Consider the following 24,205-nt stretch of genomic DNA (forward strand, 5'->3'; position numbering starts at 1 on the left):
AAATATATTTATTTTACAAAATTGTTTTTAAATTTTATATTTAAATTTATAAAAGTGTTACTTTTAAACTAACTCTAACATTTGTATATAAATTATTTAAACCAATTTTGAAACAAGTTAAAATAAATATTTTAAAAAAATTTAAACAAAATATAAGTAAAGTTTAATGTAAAATAAAAATTAAAATAAACTTAATATTATTAAAATGTTTAATAAAAATATCATTATAAAATTTATATAAAAGTTAAATTTGGTCTCAATTTGTAAAGGGTGAAATTGAGAATTAAAAATAAAGGACTGAAATATAATCAAAATAACAAATATATGAACCAAATTGAGATTCAGACAATGACTTTACACGTGACACAATATTGAAGTGACACGTGGCATGAATAATTCTAAAAAAAAAAAAATGAGGTGCTGATACGTTGCACATCTTTAACACCGTTACCACCATACTAACAGAATGAACCTAATTATTACGCAATTTAAAAAATACGGACCTGATCGAGACTAAAAGAAATTTTAGGACCTAATTGAGATTTTTGAATAAAAGCATGTACTAATGGACTATTTTAATCTTTATTTTATTTTAAAAAACTATATATATATATCATTATTGAGTTAAAATATTTAACAAGGAGTAAAGAGTTACCAATACTAATATTAGATATATAAAATATAGCATCATGGTAAAAAGTCGTTATATGAGATTCATAATAAAAATATTAAACAACGAAATTAACAATATATAATACTGTCTAATGGACTTAATATTAATTTTATAAAAAAGTTTATTATATATCCGTTTTTGGATGAATTAGCCCAGTTACACAAATAAAAAAGAAGTAATATACTAATAAATAATAGACTGCACCAGTACAAGTCAAAAACACAACAGTTGGTGGAAGTGAAGTTAGAGCCAAAACGTCGTCGCAGGTTTACAACGCAGATAAACACAGTCTCTCAAAAACCCTAGTTCTTCTCACACTCTCATCCAAACCCTCTCTCTCACTCTCTCTCCACCAATGGAAACCCCTTCCGAGGCACCATCTGCCGGCACCGGCGAAACCATAAGCAAGAAGTCAGTGCGCCAATCTCTTTTTTCTCAATGCCAAATTCAATTCATAATAACTGTGCCTCAATGGAAATGATTTTTTGTTTGTGCAGTGCGCTGAAACGGGAATTGAAGAACAAACAGAGAGAAGAAGAAAGGAAGCGCAAGGAAGAGGAGAAGGCCAAAAAGGTACATCTCATTTCCATTTCCCCAATGCCATGATCAAGTGAGAACTTCTTTTATACGAAATTTACTTTTTGTATGTTTCAGTAAGATTTTGTGGTATTCCATTTTTTTTTGGAATAATGAATTGGATTTCTTGTCAAAAACTGAGTTTATTTACGATATAATTAATTTGTATGATTTTCTGTAGGCAGCTGAAATGCAGAAGGCAAAGGATAACAAATCTGCACCAGCTGATGACGAGGATATGGACCCAACAGTATAACTTCAATTTTGCGACTGCAGTGGAATATTTAATGGGCTACATTTTCTATTTATTCATTTTGTAATTTTGGGGTGATTTCGTTGCAGCAATATCTTGAAAATAGGTTGAAGTATCTTTCAGCTCAAAAGACAGATGGGAAGAACCCGTATCCTCACAAGTTCTTTGTCACCATGTCTATTGAGGAATACATAAAGGAATATGGAGGTTTAAGCGATGGGCAGCATGCCGAAGATGTCTCTGTTTCTTTGGCTGGTACTCAGCAATTTCTGTGTTGATAGTTTGTGGTTGTTGCTTCTGTTGGTGTATGATGATTCTAATTGTCTTTCTGCATCTCAGGCCGAATCATGCACAAGCGCACCTCTGGTTCTAAGCTTGTCTTTTATGACCTGCATGGTGGCGGCTTCAAGGTCCAGGTTATGGCTGATGCGAGGTACCAAAAATTGTTGTACTGTACTCTTTGCTTTTAGGAATTATAGTTGTGCAATATGATGTATCAAATTAATGCAGATCAACTGTTAGACTTAACATTTAGTGATGTTGTTGAACCAGGTTTATGGCAAGGGTGAACATTTTTTATAATAATTAAGTTGGAGGAATAATCTAAAATAAAATGCATGGCATATAATACCATCGTTTAGTGGTGCAATGCTAGTATTATTAGAGGATTAACATTTAGTGGTAATAATTCTGATATCGAAAATGTAAGAGATTACCTTATAGTGTGGCATTTTCCGGGGTACTCCTTGTTATAATGTAAAGTTCTTGGCTTTCCTTGTTATTTCGGTATTTGATTTTGATGTAATTATTTGTATCTTCTATTTATGAAAATAGCTTTCAGTATTATTTTTTTCACAATGATGCCTTTTTCTCACTGTTGAATCTACATATTCTTTTCTTTTATCCTGTTTAATTTTAGTGGGACGGATGAAATAACTGATATCTCTTCAATGCAGTAAATCAAACTTGGATGAGGTTGAATTTTCTAAATTCCATTCTAATGTGAAGCGTGGTGACATAGTTGGTATTACGGGTTTTCCAGGTTTGTGATGCCATGAATTTCATATAATCTTTTTTACTCTGTATTTAATTCATTTGAGGTCTGTCTCCAATTCTGTAACCTTGACAACACATACATCCAATTATGACTTTTTGAAAATAAGGCTGTTTTGATTGTTTCAATATTATTACTGCTTTTTTCCTCAGGACTAGGGAGTACTGGGAAACATTTTAAGACTAAGAGTTAGTCTTTAAAATTTAGATGTAATTTAGTTGCATAGGTTCATATTTATTAGACTCCTGTGCTTTTAATTCATAGCAGAGGGCTAAATCCTGCTAATCAGACATACATTTTCCATTCTGATTCTCTAGTGTTAGAATGCGTTCTACAGTTCTCCTGTGTTTAATTATCCAGGAAAAAGTAAGAAGGGCGAACTTAGTATTTTCCCCAAGAATTTTGTGGTGCTGTCTCATTGTTTGCATATGATGCCAAGGCAAAAGTCTGCTGCTGCTGCTGTTGATAATGCAAATTTGAAGGTCAGCATGCATATATATATATATATATAAAATTTTGTATGCTGTTTGATGATCTGATGCAATGATGGTGTTACTTTAATAATTTGCAGAAAAGTCCATGGGTTCCAGGAAATGCTAGGAATCCTGAAACATATATTTTGAAGGATCAGGTATAATTGGCATGGAATGTGTACATTTATATATGCTACCACTGTTTGTAGTCTTTTAAATTGATTTGTATGTGCTCTCATGTTGGAACCGACGTTGGAACAGTGTGGATGCGGTTTTGGTTTTTAGAAGATACTAAAATACGATAGATGGATGTTTGTTATTATTATTCTTGCTTTTCATTTATGCCTTCTTTTTTAAATGTATAGTTAGTGCTATTAGGTGTTTCTTTGATTCGTTTTGATAAATGAGCTATTCAATTTTTTGTTCCATTTCTCCTTTTTATGATTCCCTTCACAAATTAACGTGGTTGCAACTTGCAAGGATACTAGGGCATGAAATTGATTGGTTTTCTTGATATATATGGTAACTTTTTCTTTTCCATTTATTGTTGAATTAAGGTTGAGTTTTAATGTTATCTAAGTCTTTTCTTTTTTCATATGGTTTGAATTAATTTGAAATTGAAATCAAACCAATATTCCTTAGTTTTTTCATTAGTGAGGGTACATCGAATCATATATTTGATTGAATCACTAATTAATTGCAAAGGCCTACATGATTGTAGGTTCCAGCTCCTCTACAGTGACGACTCTCACTTTACAATGTAAATTGAGGCAAACTTAGCCACTAAATATGTATGAGTGGTTCAAATTCTTACACATTATCATATCTTTTTTATTAAACATTATTTCATGATCTTATGTCCCTAGTCCCATTGAAAGTTGACTCACAAATTTGTATTCTGATTTTATTACTGAATTGGTGACTGGATCTTTATAGGAGATTCATCTATTATGATTTAAATAACCTTGTGAATGTGGCTGAGGGTGATGTAGCTCTGCCAAGAAGAGGCAAAAGCATAGGGATTTTATTTCTGAACCTTGCAGCATCCCACATTGCATCAATGAAACAATTTTTAGAAGGGAGACTAAGATTATTAATAAAATTTAATAATGTGTAATAATCTTAACATTCTCATCTTTTCAATGATAATGCTGTCTGAATCTATCATTATTTTCTTTTAAAGTTTGATCAACAATATTTTCTGTTTCACTTGATAAAGATGTCTCCATTACTTTTTGTTTGTGGAAGCTGAACTGAAGAGAAAGAATTTCTTTTGAACTATCTCATTTTTTTCCTCATCTTTCTGTCAATATCCATGTATTGGCTATAATATGTTTTATTGAATGAATTGTTTTCTAGGAAACTAGATATCGGCTTCGCCATTTGGATCTGATGCTTAATCCAGAGGTTCGAGATATATTTAAGACCAGGTCTAAAGTCATTTCTTACATTAGGAGGTTCCTTGATGACCTTGATTTCTTGGAGGTTTGTTCCGTGTCTGCATATTCTGATTCTGGACCCTGAGTTTCTTTACCTCCATTCACCTATTTTGAATCACTTGCAGGTTGAAACACCTATGATGAACATGATTGCTGGTGGAGCTGCTGCGCGTCCATTTGTAACACATCACAATGAACTTAACATGAGGTTATTCATGAGGATTGCCCCTGAACTGTATCTTAAGGAGTTGGTTGTTGGTGGACTGGATCGTGTTTATGAAATTGGTAAACAATTTAGGAATGAGGGCATTGATTTGACTCATAATCCTGAGTTTACTACTTGTGAGTTCTATATGGCTTACAAGGACTACAATGACTTAATGGATATAACAGAGCAAATGTTAAGCGGTAAGATTTATATGGTGTTTTGTCATGGATTTTTTATTCTCATTAGTATTTCTTATGATGTGAAAACATTTAAACAGGTATGGTTAAGGAACTTACCAAAGGCAGCTACAAAATCAAGTATCATGCAAATGGTGTTGACAAGGACCCTATTGAAATTGACTTTACTCCACCTTTTAGGTGTGCAGCGTACATTATCTGGGCATTTTACTTTGTTTTTTTTAATATTGATATTTTTAAATTATTGATTGGCATTTTTAATTGTTACAGAAGGATTGATATGATTGAAGGATTAGAGCAGATAGCCGGACTAAGTATTCCTAAGGATTTGTCGAGTGAGGAAGCTAATCAGTATTTGAAAGATGCATGCTTGAAGTTTGAGATTAAATGTCCCCCTCCAGAGACAACTGCTCGTTTGTTGGATAAAGTAATCTTCTTTCTTGTTTTCCCTTTTTGAAATTTTCTTTTATGTAAAAGATGGTTTACTTTCCTTTTTTTTTTCTCTGAATAGTCATGCTTTTCAATGTTACTTTTCGATACTGTGCTGTTGGTCTGATAAGACAAGCACAATCGTTTGGATGTCGGATGCACAAACATTAATTTAGTGTTGTGGTTCTGAAAATGAAGTATATATGAATGCTAGGGTAGGAGTTAGAGTTAGTCCATAGGCATTCTGGTCTTTGTAACACACCAGCTAGCCTCCCGAAATATAACTGTAATTTCTTGTTAGAGCTCTAAATTTTCTATTCAGTGAATTGTGCATAAATTTGTATAACGCGTCTGCAGGTTTAGTGAAGCTTGGGTACAATTCTGTTCGACTAATACTTTCAGTTTTTATATTGTACCTTGTTATGTAACTATAAACATAATTTCAGTTTTATATTTACACAATTCTGGTTATTTCACTTTATTCATGAATTTTTATTCCTTATTTTTTGCTTCTTTCGAATTATCTGTTTGAAATGTATTTATATTTTTTTCATATTGCAGCTTGTGGGTCACTTTTTGGAAGAAACTTGTGTAAATCCTACATTCATCATAAACCATCCCGAGATAATGAGTCCTTTAGCCAAGTGGCACAGATCAAAACCAGGCCTGACCGAACGTTTTGAATTGTTTGTTAATAAACATGAAGTAAGATAATGACATTGAGTTGTCTATTATTTATTTAAAATAATTTGGAATCATGATTCTGACCGCTGTTACTATTCAGCTTTGCAATGCATATACCGAATTGAATGACCCTGCAGTACAACGACAGAGATTTGCTGAACAACTCAAGGTAATGAAATGTGTTACACCTTTAATATGTGGCATACTCTAGTTGTTGGGCTTTTTTTTTAATGAAAGTATTGTTAGTAATTGTTGTCTGCTTTACTCGTCAGGATCGGCAATCTGGTGATGATGAAGCAATGGCCTTGGATGAAACATTTTGTACGGCTCTGGAATATGGTTTACCACCTACTGGTGGTTGGGGCTTGGGCATTGATCGGTTGACCATGTTACTGACAGATTCACAGAATATTAAGGTTCCTACTCTTTCTCTCTCTGCATGCTATTTTGTTTCACAATTTTCTTACCATGTTCTGTCTTCTTGGTGACAGGAGGTTCTTCTCTTCCCTGCGATGAAACCTCAAGACTGAATCTTCAACCAAATGTGTTTAAATTAGTGGAATCATCATACACAGGTATGTTCTGCTTTAATGTGACTGATAATTTGCGTGACATCTTGCAGCCTTTTAAATACCAAGAAAAGTGCGAGCTTGGTACTGGATAATTTATGGCTACTACTGAAATTGTTAATCGTTGTTATTGATTGAGTATACAACCCCGGTAATGATAGCAGTGTGGAACAACTGTTACATAATGATGGTTGATAGAAAGCATATCATTTCCCAATCCACGCATAATACAAACCTCAAAAAGCTTCAGATATTCATCATCAGAACCCAGAAGCCGTATCTTGTTGACTCAATCATTATTAATTCAAGTTTTAATTAAACAATTAGAAAAATAACTTGGGTTGGGGGGGGGGGACTACAACTAGGTACTAACTGAAGCTGTGAAACGGATGATGACCTCCCTCTTATGCGTCAGATTAAGCTACAAAAGGGGGTGCCATGGTTAGAAAATGGGTGTGCAAGAGAGTGGGCCGGCCTCACCATGAACTCAAAAAAAATCAAGTCATCCTTTTTTTTTTTATTCTGGAAACATGCAATTAGGCGGCTGTTGTGTGCGTAATTTTGAACAAAAAAATGTTTCTGATTGTATGCGAAGGGTGGGAGTAAGGGACACGTTCGGTCTGGCACGAAATTGGGCTACTAAATCTGAAAATTAGTTTCCTTGTAGCATATGCATCACAGGTCATAAGAACAAATAATTCAAACCATGAAACCAGATGTGTGTTTTTGGTGTGGGCAGAGTGAATTTTGTGCGTTCGAGTGAGCACAAAACCTAACATTAATTCAAAAAGAAAGTTTAAACCGATTGCAATCTCTAGAAATGCGCTCCCTTTTGATCATACTTCCTGCCGGTATTGATTAGCGTTGTTGTATGAATTTTCAGTTATCTACCGTTGTTGGTTATAGTTATAACCTTTTTCTTCTCTTTCTCTGTTTCAGGAACATTAGAAAGCAAGATGATTAATATGGGGTCTCAGTTTTGGTTTATGTATTTGATTAATGGAGTTATGACGAACTGTTCATGCCATCGTTTCTCAGTTGTTGATCTATAAGGGCGGTTGGGAGGGGGCATTGATCTATATTTTATGTTTTATGTTTTTAGTACATTTCTCATTAAACCAATATTACTTCTGCTCAATGTAGTGGTGGGTGTTTGGGTTAAAAATTAAGGATAATTAAGTTAACTCTCGTGATCACATTCTTGGGGAGATTTTTTTATTTATTTTTATTTCCTGCTTAAACCTGCAGGTTTGCGAAATGCTCCTTTAATAAAGATGAAAACTAGAAATTATACCGAAGGCTAATCACTAAATTTTGGAGGTCAATTTTTAAATTAATTTTTCTTTTTGTTTAAGATGGGTTATTCGTTTGTCTTAGCTTTTTAGCTTTGAATCGAGTGTCACTAAGGCTTAGGCTAGAGGGAGAAAACCCCACAAAGCCAGCCGATGATCTGTTTAGCAGAAATTTAATCAGACACATGCTTGGTACAGTTTGTTGTTAAATCCCACTGTCATATTATTCAATTTGTTGATATTGTATTTTTTACAAAATATATTTGTTGTATATAGGAAATTATATTGTAGATATTTTATGAAGTACGTTTCACTGGAAGAAAGAAAAGTAGCATTTACAGCTACAACTTTTTCCCGTTACTTCGTCTTTCGTTTATTTTTTTCCAAGCAATCACTTCACTTTACAGATAACCTTTTTATTCTTTTCCTTCCTCTTCATCTCAACTATATTTTTCTCTGCTTTATTCCTTTTTATTCCTCCCAGTCTCTTTTTTTTTTTCGAGATCTCAAAGCTTACACAATGTGCAAGCAATGAGATCTATCGCTGAATTGACATAAGAATAAAGGTGAAGCAAAAATGATTAATTTCAAATAAGTAAAATTCATACAACAAAAACAATTCATACGAGTTTTTGTTTTGTTCCTTATAAATGCTTTCTTCAATTTTTGTAAGTATTTTAGTCGTAGGTCTTTTCATAATGCATGCATTTGGACAAGTGATGATTGTTAACATTGTATATAAACTTAAATTAACTATGAAAAGTACGAGAAATTGCTGATAAGATAACTCAATTTTTTCTTCTCTGGCTTGATTTATCATTGAATGAAATACCGTATTGTACATACTTTATATCTTATATAAGAATTAGATTATGCGCATTTATTCTATTCTTATGTACCAATTTGGATTATGGTAGTTAGCTTTCTTGATTTTTTTCTTTTTTATCTTCAAATTTTGTCGTTCCCGATTCTTGTGTTTTCCTTGCTCTGTTGACATCATATAATCATATTCTTTGTTGATTTATATATATTATTGATGAAAGACACTGTGAAGTTGGATATAATAAAATTTGTACGTTAATGTTATTTGTTTAGAATGTTTTGGACCGAGTTTAAGCATGATCCATTCTTAACATATTTTTAAATGTTACAACTGTTTATCGTTATGAATATGTTTGTGAGACAGTAAACTTTGACCAATACCATATGAGATAGTTGGAATGTTTATTTGTTATGATTACCGTGTGAACGGGTTGAATTTGAATGTTTTCAATCCTTAATAAAAGCACTAAGATTTTAGTGACGGGGAGTTTTAATTTTGGTTAGTATCATAATTTAAGAACCAGAATGCTATGAAATTTTGGAAGAAAAATTAAAATATTATTTTCCAGTTTTCTTAGATTATGATATTTGTAAAAAATGTGTGATATATATATCTATTATTATTATTATTATTATTATTATTATTATTATTATTATTATTATTATTATTGAGTGAAGTAACACCAGGGGTAGTTAACTCAGCAAAACAATAAGGATATCACTTTTCATGTATTGCATTTACAATGGTTGTGTTGCCAAAATTTAGGCACCATACTCTCACAAATAGCTTACTAAGACACATGTCTTTTAATTCCAAACCAAACTGAATCAATCAAATTTTTATTTAACTTAAAATACTTTTCCTAATATAATGTGAACTTTTTACTGATTGAATTAAATTTTCTTAACATTCAGTAACCTATTTCGTTTTAAGAAGAAACTTATAAAAAGACATTCACAATCACAATCAATGAATGAACTTTATACTTTTTAAGTATGTATAATAACTAGTAAACTTGTACGGTGTGTATAATAACTTTAATATAATATTAATTTTAGTTACGGTTGGCATCGTTAGGATAGTGTCTATAATAACTTTAATATATTATTAATTTTAGTTACAGTGGGATAATATAATTAAGAACTATCATGTTTTTAAGATATTATCTGTTTTTGGAATGTATATTTTGATTATGATTGTCTTTCAAAGATGCTTGGACGTTAATAAATGTGAGAAATAATAATAATAATAATAATAATAATAATAATAATAATAAATATTATTATTACGTGGGAAGAGTGCTTATACTTTTACTTCTTTACAAAAATTTACATCTAATTTATAATTATTTATACGTTATCTTATTGGTTTTAAATTATATAATTACAAAATGATATTTTATTACGGATAAATAGTTTATATTTACCCATTTTATTTTTAATATAATAAAAAATAACAGAAAAATTTTAATTGTGCTATTTAAATTCGTTGATGAGGTAATTAAAAATTTGCTCGCTCTTCGGTCATTCATTGCTATATATGTATATATATTAAAAGAAAAATAAATAACTTTCTCATTTACAAATACAAGTTGCCATTATTAAAAAGTAAAAGCACCTGGTCAGTTATATCAACCAGTTCAAAAATTCAAATTTATACTTATCATGCTAAAATATAAAAAAATGTCGATACTTACTGAAATTATTTATCTTTTTATTATTACACACTATATAATATAGTACAACAAAAAAAGATGGGATGTGATCAGATTATGAGTGTTAAACAGTTTTTTCAATAATGATATACATATATTTTGATTTCATCTATAATTATTATATATTTTATTTTTCTTTATCTATGAATAACTTTTTGTATAATCTATCCTCTATAAATCTATAATTTGTTCTCTTTGAAGTATATATTAGGTATTAATATGTTTTTTGGTATCTATGAATAATTTTTCTTTTCTTGGAAAAAGACAAACAGTGAAATAGATAAACGGAGAACACGTGGTTGCTTTATTCTTGGCTTCCTTCCATCAATCTCCCGACTAAGATAATGAGTTGTCTGTTTCATATTCCTGTTCCTTTCGTGCCACTTCTCATTTCTGGTCCTCACTCATTCCTCTTATGCAACTATGGTCCACTTTTGGATTCGTATCAATTCTCATTTCTCCTTCAAAATTTATCCACACAATGAAAAAAGATATTTATAAACTGTGACTGTATTTAGCTTTATCTATATTTTTTTTCAGAGTTACAAAGATTTGCTTTTCTGATTACCATAATATCTTCAAAAGCATTTAAGAAGCCTTCTTCGTTGGTTCATGGTACACAGATACAGACTCCATTGACTAATTCATAGAGTGTTAAAAGATGGAGGGTGTAGAGCACCGAACAGTGAATGTGAATGGCATAAACATGCACATTGCTGAGATGGGTGAAGGCCCATTGATCCTCTTCATCCATGGATTCCCTGATCTCTGGTTCTCATGGCGCCACCAGATGAAAGCTCTTGCTTCCCTCGGTTACCGCTGCGTGGCGCCGGACCTCCGAGGCTACGGAGACACGGATGTGCCGCCCTCTACCACCGCCTACACCACTCTCCACGTCGTCGGCGATCTCGTCGGTCTTCTGGATGAGGTTGCCGGCGGCGATGAGAAAGTGTTTGTGGTAGGTCATGACTGGGGTGCCATGACTGCTTGGAATCTTTCTCTCTTCCGCCCTGAACGAATCAGAGCTCTGGTCAACTTGAGCGTGGCTTTTACTCCCCGAAACCCTAAGAGAAAGCCTCTTGACACCTTAAGAGCAGTGTATGGAAATGACTACTATATTTGCAGGTTTCAGGTTTGTTTCTTTTCTTGTGTTTTTGGTTTGCTTCTAACTGAGTTTGATGTGCAAGTGCACCAGTAGTTGTGTTCATTATAGTATATCTCTATACCTTAAGCTACGGTTGAAGAGTGGGAATTGAATTCCATGTGATGGGTGTATTGGATATAATTTTTAGGTCTCAAAAGATGGTTTAAGTAGAAGTGAAAAAAAGATGATTTTGTGTTGGGGCAAACCATGGTTTGCAAAGTGGTTTTGTTGCTCAAGTGCATTGTTGCAGGAGACTGGGAATATAGAAGCTGAGTTTGAGCAGATTGGAACTGGAAGAGTGTTGAAGGAGTTCCTGACATACCGCAACCCTGGCCCAATTTATCTACCTCAGGGCAAAGCCTTTGGTCGTTCAATTGATTCTCCCTTAACGTTGCCCTCATGGCTATCTGAAGAAGAATGTGATTACTATGTTAGTAAATATCAGAAGACTGGTTTCACTGGGGGATTGAACTACTACAGAAATTTGGATCTGTATGTCTTTCTTCACCATCAAATGCTACATTTTTTTTTTCAGACCTTGCCTAGGCCTGTTGAATCTTCATATTTCCTCCCTTTAGATGTAACTATACAAATAGGAATTAAATTTAGATCCCTCTATGTGTGGATTAAACTTACAATGCACTACACGTATAAACTTAAATTAAAAATATTACCTCTTCTGGACTGGATTAAAGAAAACCATGATAGAACAAAATGCATAATATATTTGTTCTTTTTTTATCATTTCACAAATTTCAACTGGTAAACTTTGTATACATATATCTATTTAGTTTTGGATATGACCTTGTCATTCATCTAATTTTAGTTCCTTATGATGCTATATTATTTATGATATGATGTGTAGATGGCTGTGTTTTGAAAAAAAAAAATGGCAGTATTAGTATTATGAAATTCAAAAGAAAGAAATTCCATCACATTACTCATGTATATGTTTCTATAATGTATAGTGATGGACGTCTAATTGCAAGAAACAGTTTTATAGTTTATGTTTTTCCTTTTCCTTTAGTAATCAATACTAATATACTTTTATCGGTTCCACTTGCATTTGTAGAAATTGGGAGCTCACAGCACCGTGGGGTGGTGCTAAAGTGAAAGTTCCTGTGAAGTTTATTGTGGGTGATCTTGACCTGACCTACAATTCACCGGGAGCCAAGGATTACATTCATAAAGGTGGGTTGAAGAGAGATGTGCGTCTTCTGGAGGATGTAGTTGTAATTGAAGGGGCAGGTCACTTCCTTCATCAAGAAAGGCCTGATGAGATCACCAAACACATCTACGATTTCATTAAGAAATTCTAATTTCATATGGTCATGTATTCCTTTGTTCTTGGTTTGATTGCATCTTTCTCCTTCCGCCGGTAACTCTTGCTGGGTGTATTCTCATGTATGCTTGTGTTTAAAGAGATCAAAATAAAAGTTAAAAATAGCAGTAGTCAAGAACAAACAATGTTAGTAGAATTTACCAACATCCTTTCTACTCATCCCATTTGAAGACCATTTTTATTTTTAATTCATGGGCTAAGTCACCATTATCCACTGCATAAAACAGCACGTCCATATCATCACAACCAATTTAGTGACAAAAGTCTAAAACAGCACGTCCACCAAGATCTAGAGCACTGATTCGAATACCATAAATAAATTGAAAAAAAAAAGAAAAAAAAAACGACTGCCAAGTGTTTGTAGACTCTGAACTCTGAACTCCAAAGCCCATATAACAACTTTTATTGAGTCCCCCTGTTTCTCTTGCTGTAGAACTGAAGTCGCATCGAGAGTTTATGAAGAATGTATAGGCTTTGCTCTTTTCTCAACATTGAACTGTACGTCCACAAGGCCTGTAATACCGGCAGTAATTTTTTGACCCTCTTTCACTGGTCCAACACCCGGTGGAGTGCCTGCACATCATCAAAATGTCTGTTAACTGAGCAAGGGTCTCATCTATCCTTGAAAGAAAGGGGCTGCAAGTGAGTTGAGCCCTAAGCCCAACTATAAGTTTGGCTCCACTACCAATTTTCTCAGCTCAACTTTAACTTACTCGAGCACTCAAGTTACTCAATAATTAAATATTTCAGTTTCAATAGGCTCAAAATTTGAACTTCACAAAGTCTATATTTGCAATACCATATATGTAGTTGTTGTGTGTGTATAGTATGAAATGTCAATAATTTTAAATAATCGTTGAATAATTAAATGTTACTAAATACATATTATTAAATTAAAATATTATTATTATTATTATTTTAAAAAATGTGTACACGTGCAAACATCAAGCCAACTCAAGAACAATGATCGAATATGTAAAGATCGAAGTTTATAAACATGCCAACATTTTCAACTAGTTAAATTGAACTGCCAGGTCGTAATAACAAGGTTCCCCATCACCATTGTGGCGATTCATTTTTATTTTCTTAAGAGAGCACAAACAGGCTAGACTCACTTTGAGTCTTGCCTATAACCATGACCATAAGACAAATGAAGCAATCCAAACTTACTACAAACACAAATGGCACCCTTTTCCTTGTCATTGATTTTCATTCTAACCAAATACTTTTGCAGAAGGGAGATTTCCCCGTTTCAAGAATAAGACATGCCATAAGTTTCCGGGGAGGCTTATAGACGAACTAAAGGCCTTTGAATCGAGAATGCTCGACTCTATCAGTTGAATCAATCCTCATTGGCCCAAATGATAGGTTAAATGACACAGTGTGCTAATGCAGATAGAGAATTAATGCAACATACCAGTTAGTATAACATCTCCTTCAAACAGTGTCATTACAGAGCTTATATAGCTAATTAGAAATGGGATCTTAAAGATCATGTCCTTGGTTGAGCCCTTTTGTCGAATTTCCTCATCTACCTACATCAAAGCAAGTCCATTTCTCTTCAATTAGTTTGTGTGTCCAATGCATCATTGAAGCAATGCACAATCAATTATATTAGAACCAACCAAATGATAATGAGAGAAGCATAGAATATCTCAAACCTTTAACCATAATTCTATATCGTCAGGGTTTGGCACTGCAGTCTTTGGCAACTGCATAAAAAAATACAGTTGGATATGGCTCATTATCTAAGTAGATGAGCAAAATAATGTTCACAGGCGCACACGTCTCATCCATTACTTGCAGAATTTTAAATTTTACCTTATTAGAATAAAGGGTATAACTGAATTATGGATCTATTGACTACAGTTCTACTTCTGCAAAAAGAAGCTGGTAAAAGTTCTTCTTTTATTGCAAAAGCCCCACATCACCAACTTACCAGCAATACATTTCTACTCCCAGATCTGCACCAGGGTAATACTGGTGAATGTAGTTTAAATATTCTCGAAAAAGTCAAGAATGGATGAAATTTGTATTATCATTCTGAGTAGTTCTTGACTCCTTAACACTATGGAGGACCACGTGAACTCATTTCTCTAACAACAAACTTATAAAATAGTTTCAGCGTAAATAAGCATTGTAGTATGCAATTTCTTACAATTGAACTAATTGGGGTGAAAGTGTCCTGGCCTTTTGCCAAACTCCATGGAAGACCTGCAGACTAAGAACGAACGAGGAAAAGAAAACATTCTCTCATCAGATTATGAAAATACCATGTCTAAATCCTACGTGAAAAACTATTTGAGAAGAAAATATGACCCGTACCAAAAGCAAAAGGGAATCATTTCATATTTTGCTAACATCGCAGCATTTTAACTCCAATTGTTTCACATGATTTTTCTTTATTTTCCGGTACATAGCACAAATAAATTTCAAAAAGCTTGATTGTAGTTAACTTTCAAAATACCTTTGCCGCAGCTTGAAGGTCCCTAGCAGTCATATCCAGAGCCAGTGCATAACCTGATACACCAAAATGTATCCCTCTTTATTTATTATTGTAATAATAGCTTTTTTACTTAGTGAAAGTTTAGGTGAGTTAGCCTCTATGGACTACCCAAGCCAGGGCATGCCACGTGATTCATGAGTGCTTATAAAACTACTAACAGATTACTCACTAAAAATGTCCTTACATCAGTAATTGGGGATGTTTTTTTCCAAAGGAGTTCTAATCCTTGCCAATTCTACCAACTTTCTTTGGTATTATAACAAGAGTTGATTTCTAAGTACCATCTTTTACATTATCAGCCAAGCAAAGAAAGTGACTTCTAAAGTAATATTAGTAAAAAGCAATCAACTCCCCCTATTCATACCAGTTGGATGAGAGTCAAACTTCCATAGTTTTGAATAAACTTTTTATAAGTATTTCTTAAGAAGAAAATTCAAAAAGAAAAACTAGAATAAAATTTTACAAGCTCAAATTAGCATAAGCTTAAGCTGAAATGAAAAAAATGTCTATAAATTAACTCATACTTAAAACTTATTTTAGCTTATGAAAAAACAAATCTAATTTTTCTCTTAAAAAAAGTTGAAAGAAAAGTTTATAAGGTAAGATGAGTAAATACCGGCGACGTAATCCATGGCAGAGGATTCTGACACATCACGCGCTTTCTTGGCGATGACTACGGCGAGTTCAACCTCATGGTGCAGAGAACCCTCGTTGTGTGGAATTTGGATGGTTCCGCCGTTTTTCAAGTAAGACGACGTCGGTTTCAGAAACAACACCGGCTCCTGAGAATCGAAAATACTTGCAATCCGTAATTAGATTATTATGAAACATTGGAAAGAGGATTTGTGTATGAGAGAAGGTACCTTGGGAACGGCGTTGCCAAGCTCTTTGGCGTGGGCAGCGTAGTTTCTGCCGACAGCGACGATCTTGGTGCTCAATTCCAGAAGCTTCTGACTAGCTGCCGCTGCCATTTCACTCCCTTCTCGCTCTATCCAAACTCCTCTTCTTCTTTTGGCTTCTCTGCTTTCTGTTCTTCAGCGATCTCAATTACTACTCATTTCAAACCCAAGTAATTTAAGGAACTATTTATTTATTTTTTGTTGTTTAAGAAAATGATTTTAGCACATGTATTTAAGTTCAAACCTATTATTGTTATATTTATGAATTTATTTTTCTAACTTTAGAAAATACTATAAATTTTTAGAGAGGATAAACTATACTCGTCATATTTAAAGTTTAAATACTAAATTAATCAATGTACATATTTTGTAAAATTATTTTAATTCATAGTTCTAAATATATATATATATATATAATCAAATTTTAATAATTTTTTATTAATAATTTTATTTTGATGATTGTTTAAAATAAATAAATAAAATTTATTAATAATTATTAAAAAATGTTCACGATTAAATACCATATTACAATACAAGTTTTATGAGCAAACGGTTTGTTAGTAGCATAAGTATTTAAGTAGTATACATTACGAAATTAATATGCACTTTTTTTTTCAGCCCTGTTTGGGTACCACATTAAATTCTTTTCTCCTTTTTCTGTGTTATAATTTTCCAATTCATCATTTAGGTGAGGATGTCATAAGGGTGGATTCTGATGGTGCAAGACGATCAATTATGTAATATAACTATTAAGTAAGACATGTAAAGCATTAATTTTTCACCTACTACTCTTACCCCCACACCTTCCCGTACACTTACTCTAATCAACTAACACAATATGGTTGGCTTGGGTCGCACCATCTGTGTTGATCCGGAACCCGGTTCGGTCCCTTTTAGTCATCGTTTTGGTCTTGTCCATTTTGATTATTGACTCGATTTGGTTTGTTTTAAACGTTAGTTTGGGACGTCATGAGTTCGGACTGGACCGTCTTGACCGTGGGTCAAGGTCGGCCCTCCCAGTGGTCGGCCTAGGTCGGTTTGTCTTGATGGTGAGTCCAAGTTGCCTCGTCTTGATAGTGAACACAGGTCGGTCCGTCTCGACCGTAGACCCAGGTCAACCCAGATCAACCAGTATCGAATTTGGGTCCGGTCACCCATCTCGATCATGGGCCAAATACAATTTGTCTTCCAGTATCGACTTTCGATCCATGTCAGCCTGAGACGGTTTGATTTCATCTTTGACTCAAACTTAAAATATTTCTTTTAAGAATTAGTTAAAATATTTTAGTGGACTAAACTCACCTTAATCTGGGTCCTAACCCACTTGAGATGTGACTTTGGGGACTAGGATTTTTTTGGCCCCTTCATTTTGGAACCCTCACCCCCACCCGTCCACCCAGAAAAGGGACTTAGCAAGGAGTGGATTAAGACAGGCCCATGGGCTATATCCAAATTGACATCTCTTTTAAAATAATTAGAAACCTACCTAATATTGTAACAACCCAATTCTCGTAAGGTCTTTGTATATTAAAAATTGCAGATGAATTAACTCATACTACATTTCTTAAAGCTAGACCATATTGTGTTTCAAAATACATTCAAAATAAACTCATAAGTACTTCAAAAAATAAAATAGGAACTTAATATAATTTTAAAAACAAAAATGGATTATCTAATATATTCCCACATTAGTCCTTAAGTTTCTCATTTCAGTTCTTGTGCTACTGTCACGCTCAACTTTTAACACTGCTCCTATATATAAAAATATATCATCACTACATATATATTATGTACTAAACTTTTCTCTTTAAGAAGCTCTCATTTTTTTTTCGGCAACTTTCAATCAAAATAATCATACCATCAATTAATATCTTTTCAAAATAAAACTTTAGATTATTAAAGAACGAAAAATAATTTTTCTTACTTAATAAAGTTTATCTAACTCTGCTCTCCTCACCTGAACTACATCACACGTGAAAAATCACTATCTACAAAATCAAAGGTTCAATCAATGATTAAGAAAAAATTTTCAGGATTATAAATAGATAGGGGTTCATTAGGAAAGAAAGAGTCAAGAGGAATTTGAATATGAATTTTCATGCAAGGAAAAACATATTACTCATAAAGAATGGATAGAATTTTTAAACTCACCATAAAAAAAGTCGACTTAGAATTTTAATAGACTTCTTAGCATAAATTACTCCGGTATTTATTTTTCAAAAAGAATGGAAGATGATTCAAAATCCTGGAAAAGAAAAGAAGATTTTTGGAAAAATACAAGTTTATAGAGAAAAAAAGAATTTTCCGAAAAAAAAAGAATTTGTTGGATCTCACAAATATCCACAATTTAACCTATATTTATTTTTACTATACTAGTTTGAACACTGAGATGACTACTTTTGCAACATAGGTCGACGTGTAAAGAAGAGAGACAAACAATAATTCATTTGTTTCTTAGTTGTGAGAAGTGAAAATACATATAAAGTTTAAATTGCACCAGAAAGCAGTTTATTAACATATTGTTCATTACATATCGCGTTTCTTACGGTTCATAGATGTAGTATCTGCAGTTGAGATACGCAAAAAGCTTTATTCTTTTTGCATTATTCTCCAAAACAGATTTTTTTTTTTCGAAAGAAGTAGCGATGGCTACAACCTCTCAAACCAAACTCGGATAGGCGAGGTTTATCACCATAATTGCGACAAAAATTATTTATATCTTCATTTTGTCCTATTTTAAATGCTTTCTCTGGTTCTACTTCTCATTGTAAACAATACAGCGATCAACCATGTAACAATTTTCCGTAACTGTTCATTCATGTGAGATGAAATTTTATCTCAAATACAGAGTGAGGAGCTCGGGATTTTCAATTAGTTGCTTCCACTCGTTGCAAAATCTTGCAACGGTTGCTCCGTCCAAGACTCTGTGATCTGCACCAATATTAACCTGCAAGCAGAAAAACAAATAAGGAATTGCTGTTCATTTCATCTTCTAACCCGTGCAAAAATCATTACAAATAATAGCATTTACTTACGAAAATATACGTTACCTAATTGAAAAAAAAAATGAATTCACAGTTCAAATCTGTGTTTACTTTGTCAATCAAACAATGAACTACTCTGTTCAATGCAAATTCAACTTCTATACAATAGAACTACAAACGCTGAATTTGCAGTAAAAGTGGACTTAAAACTAATTAGCTATTAAACCCTTTTTAACAGCTAACTTAGGGTATTCTCTATAATCGCATTTTTTATTTCTCTTCAGCAACATGACAAACTAAACAGTCGTATATAAAGTGGAACGCTACAAACACACAAAAAAAGTCGGAGATTATCGTAGTTCTCTCTATAATGCAAAATGCAAGACTTACAGTCACGAGTGATGCAGGATACACATTTCCATTATCAGCGAACCGTGGAACTTTCTGAATTTTACCAATGGCAATAATGGAGACTTCAGGCAGATTAACAAGTGGGGAACCAAACTTTCCACCAATTGCTCCAATGTTGCTTAAAGTAATAGTACCACCACATATATCCTCAGAAGTTAACTTGTTATTTGAAGCCAATTGTTGTAACCTTGCCAGCTCTTTGGTTATCTACATAAAACTCATATACATGGAAAAATAGATTTATAAGAACACGCACAAGAATGTCTTACTAGATGTGAGACATTTGATTATAATTATCACATGCACTAGACATCATATAAACATGCTCTGGGACGCTATCCAAACAGATCTTCACTAAAGGAAACAACAACAATGACCTGGCCTTATATCCAAATCTGAAATTATTATTAAAACTAAAGGAGTCTGAGAAAATAGTCTCTTCATTTCTTATAAGGAGAAGCAGCTTTCAATTAAGCTCAAGCCAGAAACTTAGATCAAGAATAAAATTATATTTCATTCAAAAATCATGAACATTTTTTCTTCACGGCCTGTAAGTAAACAGCAAGCATGGACATGCACTTCAGCCAAAACAAGAATGGCTGAATAAAGAAAAAATAGATAAAACCATAGCCAAGCCTTTTGTAAACTAACCTCAAGTATGGAAAGAGACTGAACATTTTTTATGTTTGGCACAACTAGACCATGTTGTGTCGCCATGGCAATTCCAACATTGTGTGAACCTACAGTAAATAAACCTCAGTGTCAACTTTATCACGGAAGCTACTGCCTCAAATAAATCATTAAATTGACAGCCACCAGATATCAGTCAACACAACCTGGAAAAAGGTTTAATACCACGTACTCACAGGTGCTGTGAAACAATATTTAAAAATATTATCAAGTAAACTATGAAAACATTTTATCCTTGAAACTCCCTCAAGCAAAATGATCACTGTTTTAAACTCTTAGATACAGTATACAAGGTAAAACTTCTCAAACACTAGCACCATGTGCCAGAAACCAATATCCATAAAAACTTGATGGATCATTTGAAGATTACTTTGAACACGTAGAAGCGGGTCCTATAAAACAAAAGAGACAATTGGCTAATGAAGGGAACCTCTTTGACCTGACCATATTTTTTCAATTTCTAAATAATTGTAGCTTGTTCCTTGAACTTGTACCTTTTAACTAAAGAAAAAGACATTATGTTCACTAAAAAATAACTAAACATAAACAAGCTACAAAGGAAGCAAAAATATATGAATCGTTCATCAGATTATGTCTGAGAAACAAACCTTTGAGAACGACCTCCACTGCATCCTCTTTGAAGCAACTGTTCATAAAGGGGTACTTACTGAGGGCCATTGATAGTGATTTGATTAATATTGGAAGGAAAGTGTACTTAATGTCTGGATAAGGATTATTTTTCTGAAAAGATATTTTAAGCTCCACTAGAGCATCACAATTTATCTCATCCACATAATGAAAATGTGGGACTTTAGCAGCCAGAGACATTGACTTTACCATTGCTCTTTGGAATCCTCTACAAAAAGAAAAGAAAAGGTCATTATTAACTTATCTAAGGATATCTTATTTCTAATTGAGTTATAGAACTGAGTAAAGGAAAACACTTTCATGCTAATGCAATACTGAGATCCACAGATACACAACTTCCCACGAATTGACATAAATTGTTTGTGCAAAAAACTTTGACAGATTGACCTCCACCACCATCTCACAAGAGAAAAGAAAAAAAGGAAAGGATTTAAATTGTGCTCGCTTCCAGCTTTACCTAAATGGGACTGTCCTGTCCTCAGATGGACTACAAGATTTAGTTGCGATATTGTAATTGTATCCTTCAGCTCCCTGAAGCTGTTCTACAGAATCGGTATGCAAGAGTGCAGATGGATCTTTAATGATTCCTTTGCTGACAGCAAAATTTAGCACATCTTCTTTTAATACCCTTCCATCTTTTCCAGTTCCACAAACTTCAGTTATATCTATACCATGTTGCTTAGCCAGACTTCTTACAGCAGGTGTTGATAGAATTCCAGTCTGTCTTCCTTTACCAGGATCAGAATCTATCAATTTGGCATTGTCTGAATCGTCAACTACTGTAGTAAACACTGGTACATTAACTGATGTCTTATCAGAATCAGGTGACTTCGCATTTACTGAATCACCAAGAGTGACAGACGGAGATGCTGAATCATCAACTAAAATCTTTAGTAGAGTTTCTCCAACCTGAAATTTTATCCAACAGAATTCAAATGCTCAAATATATTTGTTGCCCCATATAAAATTAAATGTAAAATTTAGATCAGCAATACACTGCTATCTTCTCCTCAGTTATTATGCCGCTTCAAAGAACCACCCCATTAAAAAAAATTGGCAGCTCCCTTTTGTATTTGCAACATAAATTGCAACACCATACCATCTCTATGTGTCATCTCTAGTATAACCACAAAGAGACAGCATGGGAAATTAAACAGTTAAGGGATGGTTTGACCCTGGAGTCAGCTTCCAAGGGTATTTTTCTCATCTAGTATCCTACGGAATCTTAAGAGAATGTATACCAGAGACACATTTCCAAAACATTGCATATCAAATAATTTCGCTTTGAACAATCTTTTGAAAAAGCATATGTCAGTATCTCTGGATGAGTTCTAGCATGAATCTAGAAGGTACACCCACAAATGCCTCCTACATTGTAAAAAACAAAGCTTCTATTTCTTCCATGCACACCTTTGTTATTCTCTCAATCTATATTCTCTTTCTCTCATCGACCATCTCACTCCAAACTCTCCAGGAAAATAGGGCACTTCTCTTTTTTCCTTTCCACCCAGTTCATCGGCTCAGTTCCTTCCAATTCTCTCACACCTTGTTGCTTCTAGGCGGCGTGAAAATCTTGAGGGAGAGGAAATAGAAAGAAAACACAAAAAAGGATAAATAAAAAAAGAGGTAAGCACATTAAATTTTCAATGCAAAAGTGAAGAGATTTATACAAAAAACTACACGGTGGATTATGTCTCAATTATGTCAGAATTATTTTACTAATATTCACGAGTTGACTATATTGCTAATATTTTATTAATATTTATGTTTTTCTTTAATATTTCATTTAATCCGCTCAACCTTTTTCTTTTCACTTTCTTTTTCCACTTTCTCATTTTTCATCACCTGATCCAAACAAAAACTCGAACATGACTAAATTAAAAAATCTACTCACAACAAATACTTTTCCTGGTCAGGTCCTTAATAATAATAGTAAATTTCATCGCTTAATAATTACTAATATACAGGGAAACTTTTCCTACTTTTTGGGGCCATGGACAACTATCTGAAATTCCAAACCACCAATGTAGCACTACCTCTTCTTTCACCAATTTACTCTAACAAACAATTTATAGATCCCGAAACATAATCTTGGTTCAACTATATCCAACAGAATGAGATTTAATAACTAACCTTCACAATATCACCAGGACCGCAGAGAATATTGGAAACTTTTCCTTTGTAGCGACTCGTAATTTCAATGGTAGCTTTATCACTTTGAACTTCACAGAGCGGTTGAAAGTCTTCAACATAATCCCCCTACCAATACGAACCAACAGATAATTCAGAAAGGTCAATTCAGTACATGCTATGTTTTTTCCTTCTTGACACGGATCTAAGTGAAGGTACGAAACAAGTAATGACGAATTCACTGACCTCCTGGACATACCATTTGAGAAGCTCACATTCTGCAATACCTTCGCCGGTTTGCGCCAGCGGCACGTCCACTAGCTTGCTCGCGGGAAGGTCTAGGGCGGGTTGAGTACAGAACAAACACCTGTTCACACGTGGAAAATAGAACTACAAATGCAGAATTAAAAGCAATGAATCAGTAATTTGTTAGTAAGAAGAGATGAATCGAATTGGAAAGGGGAGAGAACTAACAGAGACGTGTGAAGAAGGAGCATTAGGTTTGAGGAAGCGAGAAGGGAGCGTAGGGGAAGAAGATGATGAAGAGTGAGAAGAAGCGGAGGCTGAAAAGAAGGTTCTGGAAGAGATGAAGGCCCTCTTCTGCCATATCCGGCTTCTGATCATGTTGCGTGGAAGGATTGCGATGGAGAGAAATGAAGAGAAACGTTTGGAATTGGAAGTGGAAATGGGACAAAGATGGGAAGAGAATTGATGATTTGAAGTGGCCGTGTTTCCATTGCATGCTGACAAGTTTCTGATGCCAGAGAATGGGATCGATGATGTGGATGGATATGGACAAATTATTATATTCAGATAATGTTTCAAATGTTAAAAACATTTCTTATTATCTAACACCAATATATATATAAATAAATAAAATACTAATAAATTAAGACAAATCGAGCAAAAAAAATTTAAATATTAGTTTTTATTAAGTGTTGGAAAGATATTGGATATGTAGAGCATGGTTGTATATTTATAATTCTCTAATATTTTAACAATTTGAATTTGATTTAGTTAGAGACAGAAGTACGTGGCCATTGGGCTCTGTGTCCTTTTTTTTGTTT

General features: G+C 33.6%; 4 protein-coding genes across 6 annotated transcripts; 2 read left to right on the forward strand and 2 right to left on the reverse strand.

Moving 5' to 3' along the window:
- The first annotated feature begins 876 nt into the window (after positions 1-876).
- On the forward strand, positions 877-7,751 carry LOC114179269 (lysine--tRNA ligase, cytoplasmic-like). Its single transcript, XM_028065535.2, has 17 exons — positions 877-1,084; positions 1,171-1,246; positions 1,431-1,499; positions 1,592-1,757; positions 1,842-1,935; positions 2,459-2,544; positions 2,917-3,038; positions 3,128-3,187; positions 4,389-4,514; positions 4,594-4,876; positions 4,954-5,053; positions 5,144-5,300; positions 5,864-6,007; positions 6,087-6,155; positions 6,259-6,402; positions 6,478-6,561; positions 7,495-7,751. Exons 1-16 carry the CDS (start codon positions 1,029-1,031, stop codon positions 6,514-6,516), a joined length of 1,791 nt encoding a protein of 596 aa, XP_027921336.1. The 5' UTR covers positions 877-1,028; the 3' UTR covers positions 6,517-6,561; positions 7,495-7,751.
- Positions 7,752-10,865: 3,114 nt separating this feature from the next.
- On the forward strand, positions 10,866-13,214 carry LOC114178335 (epoxide hydrolase 1-like). 2 transcript variants are annotated; one of them, XM_028064176.2, is made up of 3 exons: positions 10,866-11,516; positions 11,677-12,020; positions 12,601-13,214. In XM_028064176.2, exons 1-3 carry the CDS (start codon positions 11,046-11,048, stop codon positions 12,845-12,847), a joined length of 1,062 nt encoding a protein of 353 aa, XP_027919977.2. In that variant the 5' UTR covers positions 10,866-11,045; the 3' UTR covers positions 12,848-13,214. The 2 variants fall into 2 exon arrangements, with proteins under 2 accessions (XP_027919977.2, XP_027919978.2); XM_028064177.2 differs by having other exon boundaries at positions 10,887-11,516; positions 11,779-12,020.
- LOC114178338 (oxaloacetate tautomerase FAHD1, mitochondrial-like) lies at positions 13,035-16,454 on the reverse strand. The gene is made up of 7 exons (XM_028064178.2): positions 16,240-16,454; positions 15,993-16,158; positions 15,338-15,390; positions 15,029-15,091; positions 14,532-14,582; positions 14,288-14,405; positions 13,035-13,443 (listed from the first exon to the last, which is right to left on the reverse strand). Exons 1-7 carry the CDS (start codon positions 16,345-16,347, stop codon positions 13,325-13,327), a joined length of 678 nt encoding a protein of 225 aa, XP_027919979.1. The 5' UTR covers positions 16,348-16,454; the 3' UTR covers positions 13,035-13,324.
- A 2,295-nt stretch (positions 16,455-18,749) lies between these two features.
- BCE2 (2-oxoacid dehydrogenases acyltransferase family protein) lies at positions 18,750-23,882 on the reverse strand. Of its 2 annotated transcripts, XM_028064808.2 has the most exons (8): positions 23,613-23,882; positions 23,385-23,528; positions 23,142-23,267; positions 21,466-21,917; positions 20,969-21,216; positions 20,322-20,410; positions 19,650-19,877; positions 18,750-19,222 (listed from the first exon to the last, which is right to left on the reverse strand). In XM_028064808.2, exons 1-8 carry the CDS (start codon positions 23,760-23,762, stop codon positions 19,109-19,111), a joined length of 1,551 nt encoding a protein of 516 aa, XP_027920609.2. In that variant the 5' UTR covers positions 23,763-23,882; the 3' UTR covers positions 18,750-19,108. The 2 variants fall into 2 exon arrangements, with proteins under 2 accessions (XP_027920609.2, XP_027920610.2); XM_028064809.2 differs by lacking the exon at positions 23,613-23,882 and having other exon boundaries at positions 23,398-23,528.
- Positions 23,883-24,205: the final 323 nt, after the last annotated feature.

The sequence above is a fragment of the Vigna unguiculata genome, chromosome 3, assembly GCF_037176805.1.
Source record: "Vigna unguiculata cultivar grain cowpea cultivar isolate G323 ecotype 2 chromosome 3, ASM3717680v1, whole genome shotgun sequence".
Classification (NCBI taxonomy): domain Eukaryota; kingdom Viridiplantae; phylum Streptophyta; class Magnoliopsida; order Fabales; family Fabaceae; genus Vigna; species Vigna unguiculata.

Excerpts from the sequence above, each read along its gene's own strand:
- BCE2 (XM_028064808.2), bottom strand. The coding sequence starts at position 23,762 with ATGATCAGAAGCCGGATATGGCAGAAGAGGGCCTTCATCTCTTCCAGA. Across the intron at positions 23,268-23,384 it reads TCAAATGGTATGTCCAGGAG|GGGGATTATGTTGAAGACTT; the intron begins GTCAGTGAATTC and ends TCGTATTGGTAG. Across the intron at positions 19,878-20,321 it reads AGTCTCTTTCCATACTTGAG|ATAACCAAAGAGCTGGCAAG; the intron begins GTTAGTTTACAA and ends AGTTTTATGTAG.
- LOC114179269 (XM_028065535.2), top strand. The coding sequence starts at position 1,029 with ATGGAAACCCCTTCCGAGGCACCATCTGCCGGCACCGGCGAAACCATA. Across the intron at positions 2,545-2,916 it reads TGGTATTACGGGTTTTCCAG|GAAAAAGTAAGAAGGGCGAA; the intron begins GTTTGTGATGCC and ends TTAATTATCCAG. Across the intron at positions 6,156-6,258 it reads GATTTGCTGAACAACTCAAG|GATCGGCAATCTGGTGATGA; the intron begins GTAATGAAATGT and ends TTTACTCGTCAG.
- LOC114178338 (XM_028064178.2), bottom strand. The coding sequence starts at position 16,347 with ATGGCAGCGGCAGCTAGTCAGAAGCTTCTGGAATTGAGCACCAAGATC. Across the intron at positions 15,391-15,992 it reads TGCCATGGATTACGTCGCCG|GTTATGCACTGGCTCTGGAT; the intron begins GTATTTACTCAT and ends TTGGTGTATCAG. Across the intron at positions 14,406-14,531 it reads ATATAGAATTATGGTTAAAG|GTAGATGAGGAAATTCGACA; the intron begins GTTTGAGATATT and ends GCTTTGATGTAG.
- LOC114178335 (XM_028064176.2), top strand. The coding sequence starts at position 11,046 with ATGGAGGGTGTAGAGCACCGAACAGTGAATGTGAATGGCATAAACATG. Across the intron at positions 11,517-11,676 it reads ACTATATTTGCAGGTTTCAG|GTCTCAAAAGATGGTTTAAG; the intron begins GTTTGTTTCTTT and ends TATAATTTTTAG. Across the intron at positions 12,021-12,600 it reads TACTACAGAAATTTGGATCT|AAATTGGGAGCTCACAGCAC; the intron begins GTATGTCTTTCT and ends TTGCATTTGTAG.